The sequence below is a fragment of the Mus caroli genome, chromosome 11 (assembly GCF_900094665.2).
Source record: "Mus caroli chromosome 11, CAROLI_EIJ_v1.1, whole genome shotgun sequence".
Lineage (NCBI taxonomy): Eukaryota > Metazoa > Chordata > Mammalia > Rodentia > Muridae > Mus > Mus caroli.
In genome coordinates, this window is record NC_034580.1 from 109,636,113 (window position 1) to 109,663,068 (window position 26,956).

Sequence of the window (26,956 nt, forward strand, 5' to 3'; positions counted from 1 at the left end):
GTGTGTGTGTGTGTGTGTGTGTGTCTGAAGGGCTACTAAAGACCTTCGCAGTCAGAAGAGACAGAGTGAACTCGATGTAGGTCTCAGGCATCATATCACACAGCCAAGTGCTATCTTTCACATGAACACATCCCCCACCACAGCCCTCTGGAGAGATAGGTCTATCATCCGAATATATGTACAAAGCCGTGTGGGGGTTGGAAGGGTGTGAAGTGGGTAGGAGTGGTGAGCGGGATGGGAATAACTGTAGTGCCTAGAGCATGTATTGCCTTTACAAGTCTTGAAAGGGGGACTTGATTATTTTCTTCTCCTTTTTTTTTTTTAAAAAGAAACTCCACAAGTTATTGGTAAAACATGACTCAGAGGAGTGATGCATGGTTAGGTCTCTTAGATGGCTTATTGGACAGAGCAGAAGTCTTTTCTAGAAAGGCTACTAGGAGCAAGGCTTTGGGGATAGGGTAGAAACAAAGCCCAGACCCAACTCTATGGGCAGGCAGTATAGCATCTGGCCCTGAAACAGGGGAGCCGGAATCCCAGTCTGTTGCCCTTGAGTGAACTCCAGGATGGTCTTCTATTTCCTGCTCCATCTCCCCAGTGCTGGGATTATGGGTGTGGCTGGTGTAAATACCGCTGGGGATTGAACCCCGGGGATCCCCACATGCTAGGTAAGGACTCATCCACTGAGCTGCTGGGACTGAACCCCGGGGCTGCCCTGTGCTTATCCACTGAGCCGCATCCCTAGCTCCTCTTTTAGTCACTCTTCAGCTCCAAGGCTCCTCCATAAGTCCGGGTTACCGAGAACCTGGGCAACGGTGGGGCTCTGGTAACTGTAGGGGTCCAGGCTCTCACGTGATTCCTGTGACCCAGACCCCATTCGCTCTGGGGGAAACTCTGCGCAGGGCTTGGAGGTGGTGGTGACTGACTCATGAATGACTTCTGGATAGCTTCTCCCTCCCCTTTGGTCTCCAAAGTCAAGGAAGGAAAGAAGGGAGGAGGGAGAGTGGAAGAGGGAGGAGGGATAGAAGGAGGAGGAGGAGGAGGAGGAGGAAGAGGAGGAGGAAGAGGAGTAGTAGTAGGAGGAATGTGCTGGCTGTGTGGTAGGATGCTGCTCACCCCTTTACCCACATTTGGTAGCAGCCACCACCTGTCTAGGCTTGTGCCCTTGTGCCCCTTGCGCCCCTCACCTGGGAGTCAGAGATCTCCGAGGGCTTCTCAGTCAGGCTGCTGCTCTCGGCTGGGATGAGGTCATTATACTTGGTGACATCTTCATCAGAATAATGTAGGCTACCTGGACTGGGCCTGGGAGGGGACCTAGGGAGAGAAGGGAATGAGGCTGAGAGGTAGCCTCAGAGAGGTCTGGAGGAACGCAGGCCACTGCCCCCTCCACCCTGGGTTCCTCCTTGTGACCACACTGTGTCAGCCTGGGTCTTAGAGAAGTGGGTGGGTGGGTGGGGGGACTTAAAGGAGGAGTAGAGAAAACAGAATACCACACTGAAGTCTTTGAACATATAGGGCAAATGGAATGTGTGTCTATGTGCCTGGGCACATACATGTATGCACAGACATTACTGAGACCAGTTCAGCCTGAATCTGATTTGGTGAAAACAAGATTTTTCTCATTCCCATGGGGGCATAGAACATGCAGGCCTCTATGTGTGTGTCCTATGAGTAGGAGGGGGAGGGGGACAAGGGGAGGTGGGGCCAGGGGTGAAATGCCCCCTTGTTCCCCTGTGGCAGGCCCAGGAGCCTGCTCAGCGGGGTTGTGGCAGCCATGCCAGGCTTGGGTGAGTTTAACCACAGCTTCAAACGCTTCTTTCTTTGGAAGCCTGGATTGGCAAGGGATGAGAGCCTGGGTGCTCCGCCCTCTGCCTTCCCCTCCACCCCCTTGGAGAAGTACACATGGCTTACCCTTGCAAGAGGAGACAGAGAGAGGCTTTGTGAATTCGCTCAAAGAGGTTGCTCCCCCACCCCCAGCCTGCTGCCTCCACCTAACTGTGAATGTCAATACGCTGAGGCTGGAGACCGGAGTCCCTTTGGCTGTAGCCTCAACCTCCCTTGAACTTTTGGGAACATTAAGCTGCCCAGCCCCATCAGAGGAGGACCAGGTAGACCCCAGAATCATCCTTGGCCCTCAAGAATGGACAGCCTTGGCTGGGGGGTGGGGAGAGTATAGGGGACTTTCAGGATAGCAACGAAGTAAATACTTAATAAAAAATTGGAGGGAAAAAAGAAAAGAATGGACAGCTTGGTGGCTTCAGGGAAGATTATCCAGAAGAGACTGGAGTCAGAAAGAAGTCAGGAATGGGAGTTGGGTCCCACCAAAATGGCCGCTATCTTTTTTCATTGCTTTAGGCTTTTGGGAAAGGACCCCATTTGGTGCAGGCTGGCCTCAAACGCTATGGAATTCTGGGCTGATCGTTCCGTACTGATCCTCACAGTTCTGCCTCCCAAGAACCCACCAGGATTACAGGTGTGCGCCACTACACCCAGTTTTCACAGTGTTAGGCCTCAACCATGACAGGCAAGCTCTCTGGCGGCTGAGCCGGAGGTCCTTCCATGCTAACTGCTTCCAGAGGCTGAAAGATGGTGGCAGGATCTTGACTTGACTCCAACCAAAGTAAGCCAAGCCCAGGAAAGGAGGTGCTTATTCTCCCCTTGCTAAGAAAGGCACACACAATGGGCTAGTCTCTGGCACCCTGCACCGAGGTGCCTCATCTGGGTCCGAGATGGGGTGCATGGCCGTCTGTCCGTAAGTCTGGTTACTAGTGCAAACTACTGTAGGTTGGTTTTCACGACTATGTGTTTCTGCACTCTGCAGCTATTGGCAGAGACTCTTAGTATCCACCTCCTCATGGAGTTTCTAACATTCTCTAAGCTGTGACTGAGTCTGGTGGGACTAACAGAAGCCCCTAAGTATCTCGCTGGGGTCCCACGTGACCTTCTGCTGACCATTGCCAGCCCTGAAGCATGGATGCTATTTCCCAGGGAAGGGGAAGGCCACGTGGGCATGGCTTGTTCCATGCTCCTTCCCGGCCATCCCTGCTGGACGCTGCTGTGTGGCCCTCAAGTCTCTGTCTTCTGTCACACATGTAGGCGTAGTACCTGGTGTACAAGCCGTTCTTCCTGCAGAAGGAGTTCTTTACGGACAGCCGACGGTTGTTGAGCTCCAGAGCAGGGAAACTGCTTTCATCCAAGCTTAGCATCTCCCCGTGGCCGAGCGCTCCCGACTTGGTATTCCCTCCTGAGGGCAAAGAGATGTGGGGTGGGGGTGGGGGTGGTGGGGAGAATTGGTACCCATCAGACCACATAGCCAGCCATTCCTTCCCAGGTACATTCTCCCACTTAGCTGGGATGCTCCTTTTTCTTGCTTGTTAGTATCAAGACCCAGATTAGAGCCCAGGGTTGTGTGGAGGAATTCCTGGCTGCCTTGCCTGAGATGGTACATTGCTAGGAAATGGACCTTCCCAGCCCCCAATATAAAGAAGACCTTCAGGAGTCAAGCCTGCCATTGGGAGGACGCAGGGTCACTCACCTGCATCTGTCTTCTTGGAGTACTTCTTGCTCTGACCTCGGATGATGAGTACGAAGACCAGGAGAAGGATGAAGATGAGGCCCACAAGGGCAATGACCACTAAGAACCACCATTCCTCATAAAAGGGGCTGGCTTTCTGGGCTGCAACAGCAGTATAGTGTCAGGACCTGGATGCTTAGGTACTCTCCTGCCCACAAGCCTTCCTGGTCCATCTGGGGTCCCACCACCTGCTCATGGGCGTTACCAGTAGGTGGGGGTCTGTGCACTCTAAAAGTTTCTGCTTTGATCTGCTGGCAAAGGTTTGCCTGGGGGACCATTTTAAGAAGAGTGTTATGGTCTAGTTGACTGAGAATTCCCTGGGTTTATTAGAGAGTGCTGCGATCGATGAGTGATGTCTGCCAGGGGATCAAGAAGGGAGAGTAACAGTGTGTTAGCTGCTTTTTTGTTTTTGCTCTCTTGCCTTTGGGGGGGAAAAAAAAAGACTTTGATAGACAGATTCTAATTTGTGTGTGGAAAGATGTTTCTCTGGACTTTAGTAAGCCCGAGAGAACTTTCCTCAAAGTTATAGTGAATGTTTTTGTTGTTATTGTTATTTATTTATATGTTTGTTTATTTACGGATGGTAGGAAGCTAAGGAAGTTTATTTTCATCTCAGGCTCTTTGTATTTCATAATTTGGTGTTATCCATCTGGGCACAGGAGCAGTATATGGGTGGAAAAGGAGCTAGGTTGCTAATGCCCAAGCAGAGAGCCGATTTTCTGCCTCTATATTTAAAGTGGTCAGTAACTGGGCAGGGCCATAGGTGTAGGCCTAGTGCCACATGTGAACCCTGAGCTGGATAGGAGGAATGAAAGAGAGGGGGAGGGTGGGGCAGTGAACACGGCCCACCTGGGGTGCTGCCAGTGGGGTCTTAGAGGCCACCAGTGTTAGCCCATGGCCCACCTGGGTGCTGGTCTGTTGGGAGTGGGGTGAGGTGGCTTATGTGGAGCCATAGTTTATGGCCTGGCTAGCAACTTCCCCTGAGGCTGTGAACTGCATTAGGCCTGGGGCTCAGAGCTCTCGGTTAGAGAAGTTGAGGGACGGTGCATTTCTATGACCACCTTGACCCTTCTGCTGCCCAGTGTCTGCCTTCTTCCCGTTCCCTTCCCCCAGCATGTCACCAGCTCTTCCATGGACTCTCTGACCTGTCACCCTATAGGCTGGTACCTGGCACAGACTGGGAGGGGCTGCTGGGAGTGCCAAAGCCATAGTCGTTGACTGCGATGACCCGGAAGTCGTAGCTTACGCCTGGCTTCAGGATGTCCATGCTGAAGGTGTAAGAAGTCACCTCCTTGGGGATATCCTTGATGAGAATGTCCCAGAGCCCCTCATCTGCAGGAGCAGAGAGAGGAGGCACTGTGAGGTGGAGGAGCCTCAGATCCCAGCTGATCTGGTTCTAGCTGCAACCCCCTGAGTAACGGGTCCCATCTAATCAGTGGCCCAGTGCATGCCTGAGCCTGGCTCTTAGGACGGCCTTGTGGAGGTCTTAGAGACAGATACTTTCTGAGAGAGTGTGCCTCTAAAATCTTTTCTTTAAAATTAAAACATCTGTAAAACATTTTAAAAAATGTACCATGCAATAAATTCTTTAACAACCAAACCAGTACAGGCTGAACATCCTAATCAGAGAAACTAAACTTTCATATCGACATGCCTGTGATCTTAGCACTCCAGAGGTCAAGGAAAGAGGATATCAACTTTGAGGCCAGCCTGGGATATACAGTGAGACTTAAAAGAATAAAAAAGTAAAATCTAGGGGCTGGTGAGATGGCTCAGTGGGTAAGAGCACCCGGCTGCTCTTCAGAAGGTCCAGAGTTCAAATCCCAGCAACCACATGGTGGCTCACAACCATCCGTAACGAGATCTGGCGCCCTCTTCTGGAGTGTCTGAAGACAGCTACAGTGTACTTACATATAATAAAATAAATCTTTAAAAAAAAAAAAGTAAAATCTAAAATGCTCCCAAAAAGAAACATTTTGAGACCTATAACATCTCAAGCAGAAAGACTACACACGCTTAAACTTTACTTCATGTACAAAATACTAAAATAGTGTATAAAATTAATTTTTAGGCTATGCATATATGGTATATCACATAAGAAAATTTATATGTGTCTATCCAAAATATATTTAGTATATTTGCATAGATATTATATATGCAATTATATTCTTATTCTATATTATATTCTATATATATAATATACATATATAACAGGATATGTATTATAGAATTGTCTTGATCTCCCAGCTCTCCCTGCCGCAGCGGCCCCAGCCTCACCCTCAGGGACCTCATTCTTCCGTGAACTTCTGAGCTGCTCTCCTGTACCAGGGCTGGCTTCCCAGTTCCAGAACACTCTCTCCCGGATTGAAGGAATGTGTTGCTCTTACCACACTTTCCCTCGGATCCAGCAGGGGAATCTGGGACATAAGTAGCCACCACTGCCCTAGCATCATTTGAAAAAACATTTTGGACCAAGTCCAAGTGTGCTGCAAGCCAGGTCAAGGGCAGCCTGCCTCTCTGCATCATAGACCCTGCAAGTTTACCGAAGCCTGTATGAGGTCTGTCTGTTCAGAGATTCTCCCAGAAGGCCCTGGGTCCTGAGCCATGGCTGGTAGTATGCATTATGCATGTGTGTGTGTGTGTGTGTGTGTGTGTGTGTGGTGTGTGTGCATGGTCATGTCTGGGTCTCCTTTGCTCCTCCTTCATTTCTCTTCACCTCATTCTTTTGAGACAGTGAGGGTCTGTCATCAAATCTTGAGCTCAGCAATCAGCTAGACTGGCTGGGCATAGACCATGGGGATCCCTGCTTGCCTCTACCTCCTGGTACTGGGGTCACAGATTTTCTCCTCAGCTCTTATATGGATGCTGGGCATGCAAACTCGGGACCTCATGCTTGGGTAGCAAGCAATTTACCCAGAGAGTGATCTTTCCTGCCTCATTGTCAGTATTTTTGAATATCTACTTGATTATTACCTACGTTATTTTAATTTTTTAAAATTACCTTTATTTTATGTGAACTGGTGTTATGCCTGCATATATGTCTATGTGAGACGATGTCAGATCTTGAAGTTACAGACAGTTGTGAGCTGCCACCCACATGTATGTCAGAGTTAGATCTGGAGTTACAGACAGTTGTGAGCTGCCACCCACATGTATGTCATAGTTAGATCTGGAGTTATAGACAGTTGTGAGCTGCCACCCACATGCATGTCAGAGTTAGATCTGGAGTTACAGACAGTTGTGAGCTGCCATGGTGGGTGCTGGGATTTGAACCCTAGTCCTCTAGAAAAGCAGTCAGTGAGTGTCCTTAACTGCTGAGCCATCCCTCCAACCCTCTAATTTAAAATTTTTTGAGACAGGGTCTCACTTTGTGGCCCAAGCTCATCTGGCACTCACAACTCCCTGCCTCCTCCTCTTTCCTTGTGCCAGCACATCCAGTTACCCAATTATCTTTTTGTTTAATCTCCCGGCTCCTCTCCCTACTTCGAGGCTGTGCAATCCTTAAGGATCATGTGTGACTCGTCTTTATATCCTTATACACCAGCACTTAGCTCAGACACCTTCGTGGCGTGTGTTAAATCTAGGAGCTCTGACTTTCCCCTGCGTTTCTCATAGTATTATCACGCAGGTCAATGCTTAGCTCGGCACTTCATTCCTTGGGATGTAGTGGGGCTCAGATCCTCATGCGATTATTGTAACAATGTGGCTCTCCCATAGCAGCTGACAGTCCTGTGTCATACAACCTGATGTGGGCTGGGGGTGGGGGGGAGTAGCTATAACAATGACAGGGGGTAAGAACTTCTCCTGTCTGACAGATAAGACAAGGCTCAGAGAACTTAACTTGTCTTGCCAAGGTCACAGTGACATGGCTAACAGTGCTGGCATTTTCTGCTGAGCTACCCGACTCTTGGCATTGAGTTTCCTCATGGTACCCGGGAAAAGCGGTGGGTGCAACCGATGTTTGCTAATAGCTCATGGAGAATCCTGCTGTTGTCTTCTAGAGGCTGAGGTCTCCTGCCTGCTCTTTATATCCACTCCCCCTTCTCTGTACCCCACACAAACAAAGGATGGGGGCTGGGCAGTGAGACCAAGCCAGAAGCTGCTAGAATGTCCCTCAATGGCCTCAGTCCTCAGAGTCAGCAGATGTGGGAGCCAGTTCACAGTCCCAGTCCAGTCCCCTCCCTTGCTCTGCTCTGCCTGAGAGCTAAATGGCTCAAAGTCGGTATGTCTAGCTTAGTCTGTGTAGCACAAAGCACAGCAATGCAGGGATATTTTGTGTCACCAGGGCTGTTTTGTCATGAGGAGCTCATTAGCATGGAGGGAGGATAAAAGAGGGGAAGGCAGCCCAGAGGAGGGGAGACAGCCATCTCTGAAAAGCAGCTCACTTTCCAACAGGTTTAATTAAGGGTTGTCCACGCATCCTCAGGGCTCCCTTCCCCTGCTTTCCCACTGTCTGGTCCTCCTTAGAACTGCTGGCTTTGACCCTTCTCTATCTGTCACGGGATGCTGGCTCAGTCCTTCCTCTGTTCCACCTGTGTGCACCAAGTCACAACCCCCAAACTTGGAAGGACAGTGGCTCATGCTGGGCCTCCCAGGAAACACTGGAAAAGCAACAGGCTGAGGTCCGGGGCCAACATTCCACAGCCTGGCACTGGGTCCGCTGACTTTGGTGGAATAAGCAGGCACAGGCCTTGGTGAGGAGATGCATGCAAAGGCCTCTGGGCCAACTCAACAGCCGGCACCAGAGAGGGACCATCTGGGGTAGGGGGGAGAGCCGGCACCACCTGCAGTGTAGGCGACTTGGTGCATCTGAGTTTGCTAGACACTGAGCTACCGTGGCTGTGATGGTTAGTGTGAGATTAGGGCAGTGGTGGGTGGTGGTGGCTTCCAGGAGCTCCAAGAATAATTAACTCTTTGTTATTGGGGTGACCCAGCCACCCCGAGGAATGTACAACCTGTGGTGGTGGTGGTGGGAGCTGGTTCAAGTCTCCATAAGAAGTAATCTGGGGAAACGGCTCCGCCAGCAAACTGCTTCTTTTGCAAGCATTGAGATCGGAGTTTGAGTCCCTAGAACCCAGGTTTTTTAATCTTTGTTTTCAAAAGCCAGACACAGGCACAGTGGCAAGCGATTGGGAGCTCAGTGCTGGAGAGACAGGATGATCTCTGGGGGTTGCTGGCCAGCTAGCCTAGGTTAATTTGGTGAGTTCCAGGCTAGTGAGAGGCCCTGTCTCATAAAACAAGGTGGACGGCACCTGAGGAATTACACCAGAGGCATCTACCTGCATGCACGTGTCAACTACTACTAGGCTCTCCTACCTCTGACTATTAATTCTCATTTGGCAGCAAAGACTTATCTTATCTTTCTCAACTTCTATCGCCTAGGCGCAGAGCCTCAGAATACAAAGATCAAGCAGGCAGCTCTCAGCTGACTTGGGCTCCTCTGATTAGCTTGGAAACCTAGCAACAGAGGGAGCTGGAGCTTGCGGAGTAATGGAACAGGAGCCTGGGAAGCAGGTGCAGGGCCGATAGTGAAACAGGAGCGGAGAGCAAGCCCCCTCAGGAGTGACTTATCAGCTGCTCAGCGCCTGATGGCTTTGGAAGTTCTTGTGATTCGATTTCAGGCTTGACAGGAGAGGTCGGTAGGATGACAAAGTGAGTCACAAGCAGGACGTGGGCATTTAGCTAACGTGAGCCAAGCCTTGCTTTTCTGGCTTCGTGGTCTTCATGGGTGTGCATGCATGCATGAGCGTGCGAGTGCGTGTGTGCACGCTCGAGGGTGAGTGCACTTGTGTATGGAGGTCAGAGGGAGATGTTGATGTCTGTTAATTGCTCTCCACCGTATTTCTTGAGACAATGTCTCTTTGAAACTAGAGCTTGCCAATTCTAGCCAGCAAACTCTAGGGCTCTGCCCCGTGCTGGTGTTATAGGTGTGCACTACCATGTATGACTTTTCTATGGGGTGTTGGGGAGCTGAAATTGGGTCCTCATGCCTGAACACTTGACTGTCCAGCCCTTACTCTGGCTCCTTGAACAACCTTTAGCCTTAGCTGGTTCCTACAAGGTGCTAACAACTGTTTCCGGGGATTCTTAAGCAAGAGTCTGGCTCTAAGGAGAAAGCCCTGTCCTCTGTCCCCCAACTCCAGCTTCACTTACAATAATAGCACACCTACATACCTTCATGGATGGAGGATGGGAACAAGCCCAAGGGTAAAGATGGGAGAAGGGTAGGGCGTGGGCCACAGAGGGAAGATAGCCCAGCCTGAGCAGGGCGTACCTGAAGGCCTGGCCTCTATTACGTAGCGCGTGATGGGCCCTTTGCCAGGATCTCCGCTGGACCAGTGGATGGCAATGGCTGAGCTGTACCGAACGATGATAGGTACTCCCGGTGGTCCTGGGGCACCTGCAAACATCCCATAGTGCATGAGGGCACCCATGGAACCAAGAGTGGCCTCCCTTTACAACAACCTGTGCTGGTGGGAGGGAGCTGGGCAGCCAGGTCAACTCTAGACACAGGGCCTCAGGGACGTCCTGCAAATGCTAGGTCCGAAGAGCATATCTTGGGCCAGGCCTGCCAGGATGTGGCCACTCTCTCTTCCTGTTATTCCCACACCTCCTGAATCCCAGGGCAAGGCACAGGACAGGGTAAGCGATGCTCCTGGGAAGAACTCCAGAGCAGAGACAGAGGATGAAGGCATGCAAGACCAGGCAGAGCATATCACGTGATCCACTCATGGAGCCCCTCAGGGGTGCCTCAGTTTGCCCATCTGCAAGGGCCTTGTGGGAGGATAATCCTGAAAGGAGATGTCACGGTGGGCAGCAGAGGTGAACAGACTGATGGTGGAGTGTGCCCAGGGATGGAGGGAGGCCTGTCTGAGGGGGTGAAGGCCCCTTTAACATCTCCTTGCCTGGCATGGGATAATGCCCGTCCAGTCTCTTACTTGAAATCTGCTACCCTTAGGTGCATGTGCTGTTAGGCTAGGTGTGGAGAGAGCAGGCTGGGGCCCTAGGAAGCCTCAGGAGGAGAACCTGGCAGAAGGTGTGTCTTGCAGACTGAGATATTGGAGAGGGAGGGTGCACTAGCAGACTGGAGGCAGCCTGTGTTGACAGAGCACTGGGCCAGGTATCTGTCTATGCCGCATCACTTCACTGGGAGTGTACCAGCACAAGCCTTGACCCTTCCTGGAGACCCCTGCTGCGTGTGGTCTCCACCAGGCATGTCTCCCAGCAGACATGATGCTAACCATCCCTAGAGCCTGGCACACAGTAGATGCTTCCTATGGGCTCATAGTACCAGGGGCTGAGGCAGCAGTGCGTGTGCATGAGTGCAGGCTGACTGATGGCCTCTCGATGCCTGATAAGAAGACAACACAACTCCAACTTCTCACCAAAGCCCTCTGGGACCCCCGAGAGCCGTTCAACTCAGACAGGAGGCCGGAGACTTCGCACACAGCCGGAATACCCCATTGCCAGGCCCCTATATCCACTCCTGACATCAGTTTTGGAGAGCTTCAGTTCCCCCCCCCCACCCCGCCCTTTCCCTTCTCTAAGGAGCATCCTGCCTGTGGCCCATAAAGGGGAGACACAACCTGAGAGTGGGGTGCAGGCTGGGGAGGCCTTTGGAGTCCCTGCTTTTCACTCTGTATAGGGCATCGCTCAGGACAGAGAAAAGGGCTGCCACTGGCTTTTCTGGTGAGCCAAGGACAGCTGTGCAGGTGTTGTGTCTTGTAGAGCCCTCCTGGGTAAGGTTGGCTTTCTTTTTTGGTATTCTCCACTCCTCTATTTCTTGTCCAACGCCTTCCCTATCCCGTGCCACAAACTCCAAGCTGGAACTCTTTAAACCTTAAGTAGGGGGGGGGGCTGGAGAGATGGCTCAGAGGTTAAGAGCACTGACTGCTCTTCCGAAGGTCCTGAGTTTAAATCCCAGCAACCACAGGGTGGCTCACAACCATCCATAATGAGATCTGACACCCTTTTCTGATATGCCTGAAGACAGCTACAGTGTGCGTAGCTATAATAATAAATAAATCTTAAAAAAAAAAACAAAAAACAAAAAAACAAAACCTTAAGTAGGAACAGGCTGAGCTCAGGTGGCCTGCTATTTGCCAACTCTCTTCTAGCTTTTAGATACCAGGAAGTCTTGGAGGAGAGGCAGAGCTGAGGAGACTGGGACAGCAGCCTCCCGGGGTCCTGCACATCGTGTTCTTACTGAATGAGAAACGGGGGTGACAAACCCACAGCAGGTAGAAGGCAAGAGGGCCCTCCAGGCCTTTTCCTCTTCTAGCCCAGACCCTGGAGAAAGTTCACTGCCTGCGATGGCCCAGGGACACGGGACGGGAAGGAGATGGCCTTCGGGAGGAAGTTGGGCTGGGCCTGGCTGGATTCTTCCTCGTGAGAGGGTGTGGGCGGCAGGCTTGCTTAGGAGGTGATTTTTATGGTCAGCATGGGAAAACTTGAACCCTTGACAGGGCCAGAGGATACTCAACCCTGATCGCCCCCAGGGTCCTGGGTAGAGAGAGAGAAGTGACAGAGGCCAGGGGCAGTGACAGAGAGGATTAGGGTGGGACCCTAAGGGCAGAACATTGACATGCAAATACAAAGTGGCCTTCTATTTGTAAAAGTATCCCTTCTAGGGCAGCCAGGGCTACACAGGGAAACCCTGTCTTGAAAATGGGAAAAGAGGTGTTGGGTGTTGGGGAAGGCAGTCCTGGCTGCCAGGAGGTAGCTCGTGTGTCAGAGAGTTACTGGAGGTGCCAGTGTCATCGTTAGAGGAGATGACTGCATCTCATGGGAATCAGAAGCTCTGTGTCCACCCAGGGAGTGTACAACCGGACAAGAGCTGGGGGAGAGTCTTCTGCCCCCTGCTCTGACAGCCACTGCTGGGTGGGGGACGGGGAGGTACAGGGAAGTGGTTCTGGCCAGGATGGAGGTTTGGATGCCTGCCAGGCTGCCTCCTTCCTGGACAGAGGTGACAGGGGCTGAGGTGACAAAGGCTGAGGGTTAGAGAGGAAGGAAAGAAGGAGCACGCGGAAACCTCAGTGGTTGTAGTGGCTCACCCTTGTAAAACTGGCACTGGAGCAAATGAGGCTGGAGGACCATGAGTAGCAGGCCAACCTGGGCTCTATATTAAGGCAGACCCCCTGTCAGCCTGGGATGTGCGTATGGGCCTGTGTGGCGAGAGGGTCTGGGTCAGTCCAGGCTTGGACAGGAACAGCCCGGTGACTTAGATGCTAAGCCCAGGATGAGGACAAAAGTGAAGCTAAGAGGAGGGGTAGGGAGGAGGAGTCAAGAAGAGGGAGGAGGAGGAGAGAGGGAGGACTCTTGGGGCAGGGATAGAGGAGTACGGGAAGCTCTCCGCTTCCCAGTGTCTTCAGAGCTAGACAGGTCTTTGGGTCTCTCTTACTTGGAGGCCTGAGGATGCGGGGCATAGGACAGTGTGACATCTCCCCTACCTTCTCCAGGGCCTGTAGTGATGTTGGCTTCGATCTCAGGCCCATAGGTGAAGGTCTTGGCTTTGATTCGGAAACGATAGGTCATGCCCTCGGCCAGATCCTTCACTTTCAGCCACAGTGGGCTGTTCCCCTTCACGTCCACTGTCACAATCTTGCTGACCCCTGTGGGGGAAGGACCATGAATAGGGGCTGCAGTAGCTGGTGGGAACAGGGCCACCAAGGCCACTGGCAGCTCCTGGGAGGAGGTGACGGTTGTGGCCTCCATTTCTTGGAATCAACCGAGCTGTCACTCAAGCCCACAGGCTGCCAACACTGTGTCAGGAACATGGCTCTGAAAAGAGCTCAGGAAAAAAAAAACCACCCCATGGTTAAAGTACCCGGAGGAAAGCTATGTCCTGTCTGTGCATCCGGGAACAGCCACAAAGTCTCCATCCTGTCTCACTGCTAGACCACCCCTCAGCCCATCCCATGGCCAACATCTCACAGAACGTGACATTCAGGCAGCTGGTGTTGGGATGTTCTGTGAAGATACCTCCAGCATTGGGGCTGGATGGCACCTGGTGACTATTCTAACCCCATCCCAGCCCCACCCCAGCCCCACCTTTCTTTTCTTCTTGGCCAATGAGAGGCCAGCTCCAGGGGCCCCATCATCTGTAACCATGTGGCTTTTAGGGTTGAAGCTTCAGCAGCTAAGGTCATGGCAGCCAGGGGCAGGATTGGGGGCTTCCACAAGATGGTTCTGTGTGCTCTGCACTTTCCCAACCCTAAAGTCTCCCTGAGAGTCAGGACCAGGTTTTGTTCTCTTATAGAAGGTCACCTCAGAATCTGCTATAGCCCTTAAGCTTGCCTCTGTGTGTGTGTGTGTGTGTGTGTGTGTGTGTGTGTATGTGTATGTGTATGAATTCCCTTAAAGCTGGAGAAAAAATATAAATAAATATATAATATAAATATATAAACATATAAATATTATATATGTATATATGTATATATATATATATATATATATATACACACACATATATGGTTTCAGTTTATTCTTCCAACAAGTCTAGAGAGTCAGGAGAGTCAGGAGCATTCCTAATAAGGAAATGGAGCTTCACATAAAAGGAGAGTGCACCAAACACATAGTAGGTACTTCATTAAATTTATTTATTTATGTATTTAATTTCCTTTTTTTTTTTAGACGGGTTTCTCTGTGGCCCTGGTTGTTCTGGAACTCACTCTGGCCTCGAACTCAAGAGCTTTCCATGCCTCTGGCTGCGGAGGTGTTAGGACTAAAGAAAGGCGTGTGCCACCACTGCCTGACATTGTTTCTTTTCCTTAGATGCTAATGATCCAGCATCAAGCCCAGGAGGGAACAGAGTGGAACAGGGGATATTCTGCTCACATGTATGTCTGGATACCACTTGCATGCCTGGTGCTCAAGGAAGCCAGAGACGGTATTGAATTGCCTAAAACTGGAATTATGCACAGTTGTGAGCTACCATGCGGGTGCTTAGGAATTGGCCCTTTGTGGCGGTAGCCAGGACCCTAAACCGCTAGGTGTTCTCTCTATGGCATATTTATTTTTGAGACAGGGTCTCTGGTGATGCAAACTGGTCTCCAACCTTCCTGTATAGCTAAGAAACTCCCTGAACTCCTGTCTCCCTGCCTATACCTCCTGAGAGCTGGAATTGTGGATGTGAGTCACCATGGCTAACTTATGTGGTGCTGAGGACGGTACCCAGGACTCTGTGAATGCCAGGCAACCACTGTGCCAATGGAGCCTCAGCTCTAGCCCTTTCACTTACTGAATGAGTCCTCTTTGCTGAGCAGACGCCATCCTGGCCTAGACCTTGGCTTTCTCTATAAGAAAATGGGGGGCTGCTGGCCTGCTGCAGAGCTGTGGCATTTCTAAATGGACACCCTGACTCAGGAACCTATAAGGACATGGAGTTTAGACCCTGATGGACGAAGATCTTGAGAGGCCAAGAACTCTGTTTCTCAAAGTAGGAGGTCTCTGGATAGGCCAGGAAGAAACCACTTAGACAAGAGCCTGTCTAGGTCCCCTGCATCTTGTCTTCTTGTCCTCTGACCTAGTTCTGTTCCTTCCTGTATCTCTTTCCAGGACCTGCCTCCCCTTTGGTTCTGACACAGCCCGGCTCTGCAGGATGGGCGGCTGGCACCTAGGTGGTGGCAAGAAAAACTGAGGATCATTGTCCCCACCCCTGACCCAGAACTGGAGCTGCCTAATGTTCCCAAGCTTTGTCCCTTGTTCTTACCAGGCTCCAGTGCTAGGAGGTGTGTGTGTGTGTGAGCGCGCACATGCACAAAAGTGATCACTTCCTGCCACCAGGGTGTCACTTCTAGGGCAGTCTTCTCCCTATGCCTTGTTGTAAGTAGTCCCAGCCATTGAGAAGCCCAGCCCCTTTCTTGCCCGTGAGTTCTCTTAATGTAGCTTCAGGGGATAAAACAGTGGCGACTTCTGGGGACTAAGGCTCACCCCTGGCTCATTCCTATCAGCCAGCATTGGGCTGTACTGTGTGAGAATGCTGGCAGTTACCTGATGCCAGCAGGCAGGGCTGCCCGTCCAAGCCCTCCTGAGAGCCCCATGGCAGAGGGTCTGGGTGGGGGGGGGGTCTGGGAAGGGCAGGGGTGGAGAGGGAGAGAGTGATTTGAAGACAGTGCATTTGACCTGGGCTAGGACAGTCATTTGCAGAGTGTGGTAGCTGCTCACTGTCCCACATCTTCCTGGGGGAGACGCTCCCAGGCTTTGATTAGATTTCTAAAAGGGCCCCTGGCCCTCCAGAGGGGGTGTGCTGAGAACTCTGAGGTTTGGAAGGGGCCCAGGATAACATGAGAACACCAGAGGACTCTTTTCTTTGGGGTCCTGTCCATTCTTGGGGCAACCATGTTTTGCTTGGATTCCCTCTCTCTCTAGTCCTGATTCAGTTTGTGGAACAGGGTGTGTATGTTCCAGGTTCCTGGTCTGCACAGGAGACTGCGGCTCTGTGATGCTGCTGTGACTTTGCTCTCACATGCTTATCTCTCAGAAACACCCCAATTCCTGGGTCGATCTCCCCATTTATAAGACAGGAGGATTCTCACCACATCTAACTGCTGAGGAGTGATCACGGTGTGGTCTATGGGTACAAACCAGCCCTTGAAAGGGGAGAGAGTTCAGGTCACACGGGAGACGCCCCCACTTACCATCCACTGGGGTGCAGGGTTCGTACACCAGCCTGTAGCCCTCCAGAGGACCGTTGGGGAACTGTGGGGCATCCCAGGACACATTCACTGAGGTAGTGGTCAGCTCGCTGAACTTGACTGAGCCTGGGGCACTGGGGGCTGTGGAGAGACAGCAAAGGGTTTTTTTGTTTTCCTCTTTCTGTGGAAGTGCAAAGCTTCAGGTCGGCTCTAAGCAACTAGCAGGAGCTCTTGGGTCCATGCCCGGGAAGAAGAGAGAGTGAGGCTAGGCACAAGAAGAAGGCAGGAAGGGTCAGCTAAGGCCCTCAAAATCTCCTCCTCCCTTGCCGTCACTAGCTCTCAGCTAAGAGCAGAGGCTCTGGCATGGGGAGAAAGACCTCCTTAAAGATGGAGAATCTGGACTCACTCCTAGGTGGCTCTGAGCCCTGGCTAGTAGCATGGGACCAGCCACTGCATTACAACGGATGACCCCTGAAGGTCACTATGGGGGCAAGACCATTTCTTGTCACCGTGGGGTGTGTTTTTCAGCATCCTGGTAGAGTGGGGTTGGGATGCCTTGGGATACAGAGTGGGCACTAAAGGAGATGTCAGAACTCCGGAGACATGGCGTTCCTTTCATCCCTGGGTGGCAGGGCTTGCATAGAGACATTAAGCTGTCAGCAGGAGCCAGACCAGAGGACAGCCAGAGCCTCTGGAAGAGATGTTTTCTTGTTCTAGGACCCCTGGGGTAACTCTGAAAACACAAGGATGGAAGATTCTGGTGTGTGTTGGGGGGGGGGGCTGGGAAATGGGAGGGCAAAGAGGCAAGACAGGAAGCACCCCCACCCTCCAGCATCCCAATCTGGTTGGGTGGATGGTCAGGCTATTATTGTCCAGTGCTGCCTCCCACCAGGCCAGAACTAATCTTGACAGCTTCCGGCCCATCTCCCTCGCTGTCTTTGAAGGAGGGAGGTGAACTCAGGGCCCTTTCCTGCCCTCCCCCTCAACACACTAGGGGGTTAGAAGGACGTGGGACAGGACATTCTGTCCTATGCTACAGGGCCGGAAGCTTCTAGGCTCCTGGGGGGGGGTGGCTCATGTCTGACCGGTGACACTGATGAAGTGTAGTCGAGATGGCCAGGCAGGCAGGCAGGCAGGCAGGCAGGCAGGCAGGCAGGCAGACGGAGGGGCTAGCACACCCAAGCTCAGCCTCTGGCTGACCCGGGGGAGCCAGGAGAGGGAAAGGCTGCCCTGGAGTGGGATCTTGTCCCAGAGAGGATCCCGCTTATGAGCTGTCTCAGGCAGTTTGCTTTCTGCAGCAACTGAAGACTAGTGGGGGCCACGGTAAGGAAAGTATCAGGTTGGAAAAAGCCGCCTTCTGGAGGCCAGGGCAGAAGGCTGTACTAACGGGCGATTTGTTCTAACAAAAATCGGAGGATGCTTGTTTCATATAAAATTCCATTTCGTTTGGCAAAGAAGCTACAGACATCCTTCTATGTACCCACCCCTCCCTTATCTGTGGCGTTGGGAATTAAATCCAGGGCGCCTCTCTCAGGCTAGGCAAGTGAGGTACCACTGAGATATCATCTAGAACTTCCCATATACATTAACTCATTTCTAGGTTACTTTCCATTCCTGATACAATGCAAATAGTACTGTATCTATTTACTAAGTAGTTGTTACTCGGTGCTGTCTGTAGTGCTCAGTAAAGACACATTTGTTATTTGGTGCTGTCTGTCTTCAGCATAGATACATTTTCACCTGCTTATTTGCCTTTTGAGGCATTCTCCCTTAGCTCAGGGCAGTTTCGAACTTGCTGTGTAGCTAAAGGTGGCTCTGATTGACTTTATGTGCATGTGTGTCTGTGTGTGTGTGTGTCACACCAGCGCACATGCCTATGGAGGCCAGCAAAAAGGGGGTTGGGTCCCCTGGAATTGAGGCTATATATAGGTGGTTGTGAGACACTTAATGTGGGTTCTGGGAATGGAACTCAGTCTCTTGGAAGAACAGCAATGCTGAGCCATCTCTGAGCCCTGGCTCTTGCCCATTCCTGGCTTCACCTCTTAAGGTCTGTGCTGCTGCACCCAGGCAGAAGCAATTTTGGGGAATATTTTCCTTTCTTGGTTGGTTGAAACTGCAGATATGAAATTCATGGCTTTGGAGGGTTGACACATGGGGAAAAGAGAGAGAGAGATAGAGAGAGAGAGAGAGAGAGAGAGAGAGAGAGAGAGAGAGAGAGAGAGAGAGAGAGAGAGAGAGAGAGAGAGAGAGAGAGAGAGAGAGAGAGATCCTGAATTCTCTCAGATCTGCCTTGGTTCCAGCATCTGCCCTTTCCCCTGTGACCTTACCAGGGGATCAGGATCAAAAAGCCTATTTTCTGGGGTGACTCTAACCCTCATTGTTAGACAGACACTACATTGCTTACTCCCTGGGAATTCTAGGGGAATCCAGTGTGACACTGACCAAAAAGTGGCTTTGGACACCTCAGGACAAGGGGATCTGTCCCCTCTCTCCTTCTTCCATCCTGCCTGAGTCTAGTCCCCACCTCTCTCTGTCATCTCTTCCAGACTCTCAGCCCAGAAGGCAGAGCCAGTTTTTCTTTCTTCCTTTCCTTTCCTTTCCTTTCCTTTCCTTTCCTTTCCTTTCCTTTCCTTTCCTTTCCTTTCCTTTCCTTTTCTTTCTTTCTTTCTTTCTTTTCGTTTTCTCTTTATAGCCCTGGCTGTCCTGGAACTCACTTTGTAGACCAGGCTGGCCTCAAACTCAGAAATCCGCCCTTTTGAAAATTTTATTTGTTTATTTTTATTTAATGTTCATTGGTGGTTTTGCCTGCCTGCATGCCTGTGTGAGAGTATCAGGTCCCCTGAAACTGGAGTAGCAGGCAGTTACAAGCTGTCACGTGGGTGCTGGGAATTGAACCCCGGGTCTTTAAGAAGAGCCAGTGCTTATTTATTTATTTATTTATTTGGTTTTTGGAGACAAGGTTTCTCTGTATAGCCCTGGCTGTTGTGGAACTCACTCTGTAGACCAGGCTAGCTTCGAACTCAGAAATTTGCCTGTCTCTGCCTCCCAAGTACTGGGATTAAAGGCGTGCGCCACCACTGCCCAGCTCAGCCAGTGCTCTTAATCATTGAGGCAGAGTTCTAATTCTTAACCACTCCCACCCTCTGAGTCTCCCCATCACACTCAACACAAACCCTGTTCTCCAGACCCTTGGGAAATCGGACCTCACTCCACCTCTCTTGTCAACACCGGGGTCTGTCCCTCGAATCCCCTCCAGCCTCCTGGCCTCTGCACCTGCTGGTCCTTCTGACAGGAATCCTGCTTCCGGCTTCCTGCTTGTCTCCAGAGCTTCCCACAGCTGGTCTCCTCTGGCTCAAAGCTCAGCTCAGGTGTAGCCAGCCATCTTGTGAACCACACCCTGCTCCCCTTAGCTCCCGCCACCCCCAGCCAGTTCATCTGTGCAGTGCTTGTTTATGTCCTGTCCCCTGGCCTCAGCAGGACACAGACTTTTTTTTTAAATCATTGTTTCGTCACCAGCATGAAGCAAAAGTGTGGGCTCACAGAAGACAATGAACATGGGGTGTGTTGAGCAAAGGCAAGGAGACAAGAAAGGAGGAGAAAGCTAAATGGGGGTGGGGAGTGGCGGCTTGTCCCAAAGGCTGAGACAAGGTGGGCAGAACAGGCTAGGTGAGATCTGGGGACTTTCTCAAGGTTCCCAGTGAGAGTTTCTTTTCTTTTAGTTTCGTTTCTTTTCTTTTCTTTTCTTTCTTTTTTCTGGACACACAGAGCCTTCTTTGCAGGCTGGGCTTTTCTTTCCACAGGGCATCTGGAAGTGGGGCCTGGGTATCTGAACCCAGTTCCCTGGCTGCGTGAGATAGCTCTGACACCAGACGTGGACACCAGTATGTCCCCCAAACCATGACCTCCCCAAGAGACTTCTCCCTACCTGCTTGCTGAGTCTGGCCCCGGGTCGGGGTGCTCCTCGGCCCATCCCCCGCAGCATTGAAGGCTGCCACGCTGACCATGTAGGCTGTATAGCCCGTCAGGTTCTTGAGTTTCACGCTGTTCTCAGCCAGGAAGAGAGTCTTCACCCTCTCTGTGAGGTTCCTCCGCTGGACTTCCCAGAAATAAATCTGTGGGAACCAAAGATTGTGGGATGAGAGGGATGAAGACATTAGGCCTCCCCTCTGCCCCTGCCCATCTCGGGGTTCAAAGACACCCCTGCTTTCAACCAGGAAACAATATGGAAGTAGCTAAGAGCTATTTAAGAAGGATTCGGGAACTTTTCTTTTTGTAGTCAATACCCACCCTCTGATCATCGGTAAACTTCATCCCCTGTGTATCTTGTTTCTCTGGGGTTGGTATCTGTCCCATGTAACAGGCGTGTCAGCCTCAGAATAGGAACCTGCGTCGTCTCACCAGCCTGAGCTGGAGAGGCGGGAGCAATCATGGGCTCTGCTCCACTGTGTGGGGCACAGGGCTAGCAGCTTGGTAATGCCAGGGCACTGGTGAGGAGCAGAGAGCCTCAGCTTTGCCACATAGGCAAAGGCAGCCTCAGCTGCTAAGGCCCCTGTAAAAAGCTCTCGCTGTAAATAAAGTTCCTGGTGGTGCATATGCGCAATCCAATCTGATAATCGTGGATCAAAGTCTGAGAAGTCTGATGCAGGCTGGACAGAGGTGGCAATCGGTTCGTGGCTCATCTCTTGCTGGCACCATTTGCTAGGCCTGTGACTTGGTCAGCTGCAGAGGGCTTAAGGACACGCACTTTCCGGGGCGAGCAAGAAGACTGCAGGCCGTAAGGACTGGCCAGCTTCTAAGGGGATTGTTACATGCTTGTGGAGGATTTTTAAGTCCTCAGCGCAGCAGGAGTTTCGTGGAGCCTCCGGGCACTCTATAATGAGCATGGTTAGTGCTTTTAAACACGCATCAAAGACTCTCAAACTACATTAAGAGCTGGGATTCTGTTACATACAGCCTGGCATTCCTAACCCTGTACAGGATTGACGATCATTTGGCTCCATCTGCTGGCCAGAGAGGGTTCTGAACGCTATTGGCGTTTCCTTTCCTCCATACCAATAAAAGTAGGAAAGAGCTAATAAAAGTGTCCACCCCCAGCGTGTGCAGAGGCAGTTAGGACATCTTGTTACTACAAAAGATTTGCTTCTCTACTGCCTTGCTTCCATTTAAAAAAATTCTTTTTATATGGGGAACTGAGGTCTCCATTCATAAAATCACCCACGCATCCACTGACTATGAGAATGCAACAACCACAAAGCAGTCTCCTGGATTCATCGTTTGGGGAAGAGCTCAAGGCTAGCTCTACAGCTCTGCACACTCCCTGAGCATCAGCAGCTTGGCGAAGACAGTCAAAGAACTGTTGGATTCTTCTGGCCTGAGGAGAGGGATAGAGGGGTTTCCGGGGCCTCTGTGGAAATGCAGGGGGAGCTGGAACAGTAGGGAGGCCGAAGAGGGGTGACGGCTGTGTGAGGAGAAACAGGCAGGGGAATATCATGTCTCAACTGGGTGAGGCACGGTGCTGTGGAGACGGGCTGGGTGAAGCCTGTGACCGGTTGATGAAGAACAGGGCACATTTATCAGCAGCCTTAGCAGGGTGAGATTTGGAGGGACGGTGAAGATGAGAATGTACTTGGGGTTGGGTTTGGAAAAGAGAGTAGAGAGTCAGCTTGAGGGGGGGGGCAGAGACTATGGGAGATTGTCTTTGGTTTCCTTCTTCCCCGCTCTTCCCTTCTTCCTGCCCTCTGCTGGAGGGTCTCTCTCCCTCCGCTGAAGATGGAGCCTGAGTTCTATGTATACTGTCTTGTGCCCGTGTCTCACCAGAGCACAGCAAACTGTCAGCAAGCACTTTACCATTTAGCGATGTCCCTGTATCATGGGAGAAGCCTTTGAATGAATCCTCCAGCAAAGAGACCCAACAAGGACATAATGAGATGTGAACAAAACCACGAGGTCAGGAAAGGGCTTTAGAAAAGGAGACAAGGGGCTGGGGAGATGGCTCAATGGTCAAGAGCACTGACTATTCTTGCAGGGGACCCGGGTTCAATTCCCAGCAACCACATGGCAGCTCACAACTGTCTATAACTCCAAGATCTGACACACCCTCACACAAGATATACACAAGATGTGGACAAAACACCAGTGCACATAAAATAAATAAATAATTTTTTAAAAAAGGAAGTAAGGGACTGGAGAGATGGCTCAGTGGTTAAGAGCACTGACTGCTCTTGAAGAAGACCTGGGTTTGGTTCCCAGCACCCATCTAGTGGCTTAGAAGCTCCTATAAGTCCAGTTCTAGGAGATCTGATGCCCTCTTCTGGCCTCCTTGGGTTCCTGTGGTCCACATGAACTCATGCAGACAAGCACATAAACATATGAAAATACTAAGTAATGAACAAAAGAAGAAACAAATTTCAGAATGCCTTTATGGCCTACCTATGACGGGTCCTAGAGGGAGATACTTGGTGTTGTTGGGGAGACAGGGTCAATGGCTGGGGTCACACCCTTGGGCACGGCAGTGTCAAGGTGTAGGATAGAGAAGCAGGCTGCCTGCTTGCTGTCAGTAGACCTTTGTTAGATGAGGATACACAGTAAAAGGGACAAGGGCTGAGGCTGGATCCTGGTCCCCAAGGTGACATGATTGATTGGTAGAGCGCCCACTCATGGGGAAGTGAGTATGTACTGAATCCAGGCTGTGGGCTCCAGAGGGCAGGCACCCCGTCCATCTGGCTCCTTTGTGTCCCAGGCACCTAGACTCACACCTCACCCATGGTTGATACAAAGGCCAACAGACGTGTCATGGGGGGAAATGGCTGGAGCGGCAGCGGATGACGCTGACCTCATTTCTTAACTCTTGGTTCTTATTCCCAGCCCGTTTCCCCTTTAACCACTTTTCTGACGTATAGTTGACGAAAATTTAATAGAATTAAGATATATAATTAATGTTTTTTTCTCCTCTTCTTTTCTTTTTATTTTTAAAAAAAGGTTTATTGATTACTGCTAGCAGGATAATAGTCTCCAAGCCAAACCTGAGACTGTTCTGAGAAATGGAGTGAGGGAAGGGAAGGTTTTTTTTTTTTAAGATTTATTTATTTATTTTGTGTATGTGAGTATACTGTTGTTATCTTCAGACATCCCAGAAGAGGGCAACAGGTCCCATTACAGATGGTTGTGAGCCACCATGTGATTGCTGGGAATTGAACTCAGGACTCCTGGAAGAGCAGTCAGTGCTCTTAACCACTGAGCCATCTCTCCAGCCCCTCTTCTCTCTCTCTCTCTCTCTCTCTCTCTCTCTCTCCTTATAGTGCCAGAAACAGAGCCCAGGGCCTTAAGTATGCTCAGAAGCACTTGATCAGCACTGCACCTCTCTCTGGCCAACCTGTTGTTATTATTATTTATTTACCCTTTTTTGGAAGCAGGACTTACATAGCCCAGCCGCTCTTGATTTTACAAAGTGACTAAGGGTAAACCTGGAGCTGACCCTCCTGCCTCTACCTCCTAAGAGCTGGGATTACAGGTAGAGGCCCCCACACCTGTTGCTTTATGCCTGCAGAGGGTCAAACCCCAGGAATCATGAATGCTAACCACTCTCCCAGCTGAGCCCTACCCCAAGCCCTCTGGTGTTTTCATACCCACCCACTGGGGCCCACTGTCAACCCAAGCTGATTGGCACCTGTCACCTCCAACGGTCACCTCTTTTTTTTTTTTTTTTTTTTTTACTTTTCATAAAAATCACAATTTATTAACAGATTTTGAGAAGAGTGATTCAGAAATGATTGAAATTAGAGAACCAAATGATTGAGAAAGAATAAGAAAAGCCTATCTATTTGGGTATGGGTTTATCTAAGAACACTGTAGCCGTCTTCAGACACTCCAGAAGAGGGAGTCAGATCTCCTTACGGATGGTTGTGAGCCACCATGTGGTTGCTGGGATTTGAACTCAGGACCTTCAGAAGAGCAGTCAGGTGCTCTTACCCGCTGAGCCATCTCACCAGCCCCCTAAGAAGAGTTTTAATTAAGCCTTAGCATTAGTATTTATATCTTGTTGGTTACAACTCAAGAGAGTCCTTAATAAACTCTACCTGCTGCCCTTGCTGGATAAATCAGAAGGTGGTGTGTGTGTGTGTGTGTGTGTTTGTGTGTGTGTGTGTGTGTGTTTGTGTGTGTGTGTAGGTAGGAATAATCGCTGAGAGAGCAGAAGCAGGAGCTGCTGTGCTTGATCCTGGTTCAGGGATTGCCCCTTTCCTGTACTGGGCATCTGTGCTGCGATTCCTAGAAAACTGCAGGATTACAATCGGAACCCAAGCCTTTAAGCAAATGCTTCTAATTGTGCTAAATCCCTGACCTACAGTGACCTTTTTTGATGCACAGTAAGAACCTTTAAGAGCCAGGGTCAGCATACGTATTTTAGCTACACACTACAGTTTTATTGGGCATGGCTAGCATCCTGCAGGTTAGATCCAGGGACGGGTTCATCCTTACATGCCTGAACCTCTTTTGGCTGGGGGTTATTTTTGTTTCTTTGGGATAGGCTCACTCTTCCTCAGAAAGGCCCGGAACTCACTCTGTGGCCCTGCCTCAGCTTCTAAGTGCCCATGTTTTTCCACTTTCATTTTTGAGACAGGGTCTCTCTATGTAGCTCTGGCTGGCTTGAATTCATGGAGACCCACCGGTACCTGCCTTCCAAGGGCTGGGAGTAAAGGTGTGTGCAACCATGCCTGGCTTGAAATGTTTGCCATATGACCAGCATCTCTCCAGTCCCTCCCAAATCTGGCGACCACCTTCTTCTTCCTCATTTTGTGACTTGGACTATTCTTTTTTAAAATTTATTTAATTTATATTTATTTGTTTATATTAATGGGATCCATTGGGTGGGTCCCATTACAGATGGTTGTGAGCCACCATGTGGTTGCTGGGAATTGAACTCTGGACCTATGGAAGAGCAGTCAGTGCTCTTAAACCCTGAGCCATTTCTCCAGCCTGACTTGGACTATTCTATCCTATTATTACTATCCTAGGGACTTTGATGAGTCAGGTCATGTGTGAGTGAGGTCATGCAGACCAGTCTTCCTGGTGGCTTCCTGGTGGTTGGCTCATTTCACTTAACACAATGTCTTCTGGGTTCATATAGCTTTGAGACAGGAAAACAAACAGACCATCCCCAAGAGCAGACAAATAAATGGGTAACAGGAACCTGGAAAGTCAGGAGGCACTACCAAACATGAATTGGGTGGAGATTCGAGTCCATGCCACCATGACCAGCCACGCACCAGGACACACACCTGTAATCCCAGCATTTGGGTAATGGAAGCAAGAGGACTAGAGGTTAAATGTCATTCTTAGTGACACAGTGAATTCAAGACCAGTCTGGGTTATATGAAACCCTGTCTCAAAACATGGCATCTACAGCAGTGGCTGTTATTAAAGTATCAAAAGATAACCAGCCCTGGGTCTGGAGAGATGGCTTAGCCAATAAGAGCTCTGACTGCTCATCCTGTCCTGAGTTCAATTCCTAGCAACCACATGGTGGCTCACAACCATCTGTAATGGGATCTGATGCCCTCTTCTGGTGTGTCTGAAGACAGCTACAATGTACTCATATACATAAAATAAATAAATAAATAATTCTTGGAAAAAAAAAAGAAGAAGAAGATAGCCAGCCCTCTGGTGAGAAGCTAGAAGCCTCCTGTGCCATCATTGGAAATGTAAAATGGCATAGTTACGGTGGGAAACAGTCTGGAGTTCTTCAAAGAAAATTAAAAATAGAATTACCATATGATCCAGCAATCTCATTTCTGGGAATGTATCCAAAAGTATTAAAATCAGGATCTTGAAGAAGATATTTACACTCCCATGTTACGCTGTAGTAAGAGCCACAAAAGCTAAGATGTAGAAAATCCAGGCACTCTATTGCACACCTGTCACCCCTCACTTGGAGGCTGACGGGTCACAAGTTCAAGGTCACCCTTGGGGACATAGCCAAGGGGACATAGTTTAAAATCATGCTGAGCTAATGTAAGACCCTGTCTCAAAAAACAAACAAAGAAACAAACAACCCCTTCTCATTATGTCAGTGGATGAGCAGATGAACAGACAGCATTTGTGCATTTACAATGGATTTCAAATTTTGCTTTCAAAGCAGGGAAGTCTTGCCACTTAGAGGCACGTGGACCTGCGTCCTCCTCCTGTGAATTCCACAGTCTTTAGACTGCTACGAACACCTGATGCTATGGGAGGGCTACGTAAGAAGTCACCACAGCACATCCATCTAGGGAACCACAACAGGGAAATGTCTCACGGTCACGCTGGCCCAATGTTGCCCTCCCATAGCTGTGATCCCCCGCAGGAGGAATCCGCCCACCTGCCTGCCTGCCCGCCCCACCTGCCTGGGACCCGTGAGGGACTTCACTGCTATCAAGGCAATGCCAGTTTGTTATTGTTGGGGGCGGGGGGAGGCAACTATGGAATGGAACCCGTGGCCTTGTGCATGATAAACAGTTGTTCTCTGGCTTAGTCACTTTCTCAGTCCTTGTTTGTTTTAGTTACTGACACAGTCTCATGCAGACTGGAACTAGCTATCTGGTTGAGGAGGACTTTGAGCTCTTGATCCCCCTGCCTCCACCTTCAGAAAACTGGTATTATGGGTGTGTTTTGCCACAATCAACGTATAACCCTTGTTTTTACTATATTTTAAATTTTTAGTTATGTGTACACACATGCATGCGTGTGTGTGTGTGTGTGTGTGTGTATCCCTGTC

The 26,956-nt window shown here is 50.3% G+C and overlaps 1 protein-coding gene across 1 annotated transcript in view; it reads right to left on the bottom strand.

Annotated features, from left to right (window-relative positions):
• Sdk2 (sidekick cell adhesion molecule 2) overlaps positions 1–26,956 on the bottom strand; it is a 281,294-nt gene that overhangs the window by 14,166 nt on the left and 240,172 nt on the right. Inside the window, exons 37-44 of the mRNA XM_021175806.1 lie at positions 20,132–20,318; positions 16,210–16,347; positions 13,021–13,182; positions 9,846–9,971; positions 4,739–4,903; positions 3,533–3,673; positions 3,103–3,241; positions 1,185–1,311 (exon numbers count right to left, since the gene is read on the bottom strand). Of these exons, the coding sequence (XP_021031465.1) occupies positions 1,185–1,311; positions 3,103–3,241; positions 3,533–3,673; positions 4,739–4,903; positions 9,846–9,971; positions 13,021–13,182; positions 16,210–16,347; positions 20,132–20,318 (1,185 nt within the window). The remainder of the gene's footprint in view (positions 1–1,184; positions 1,312–3,102; positions 3,242–3,532; positions 3,674–4,738; positions 4,904–9,845; positions 9,972–13,020; positions 13,183–16,209; positions 16,348–20,131; positions 20,319–26,956) is intronic.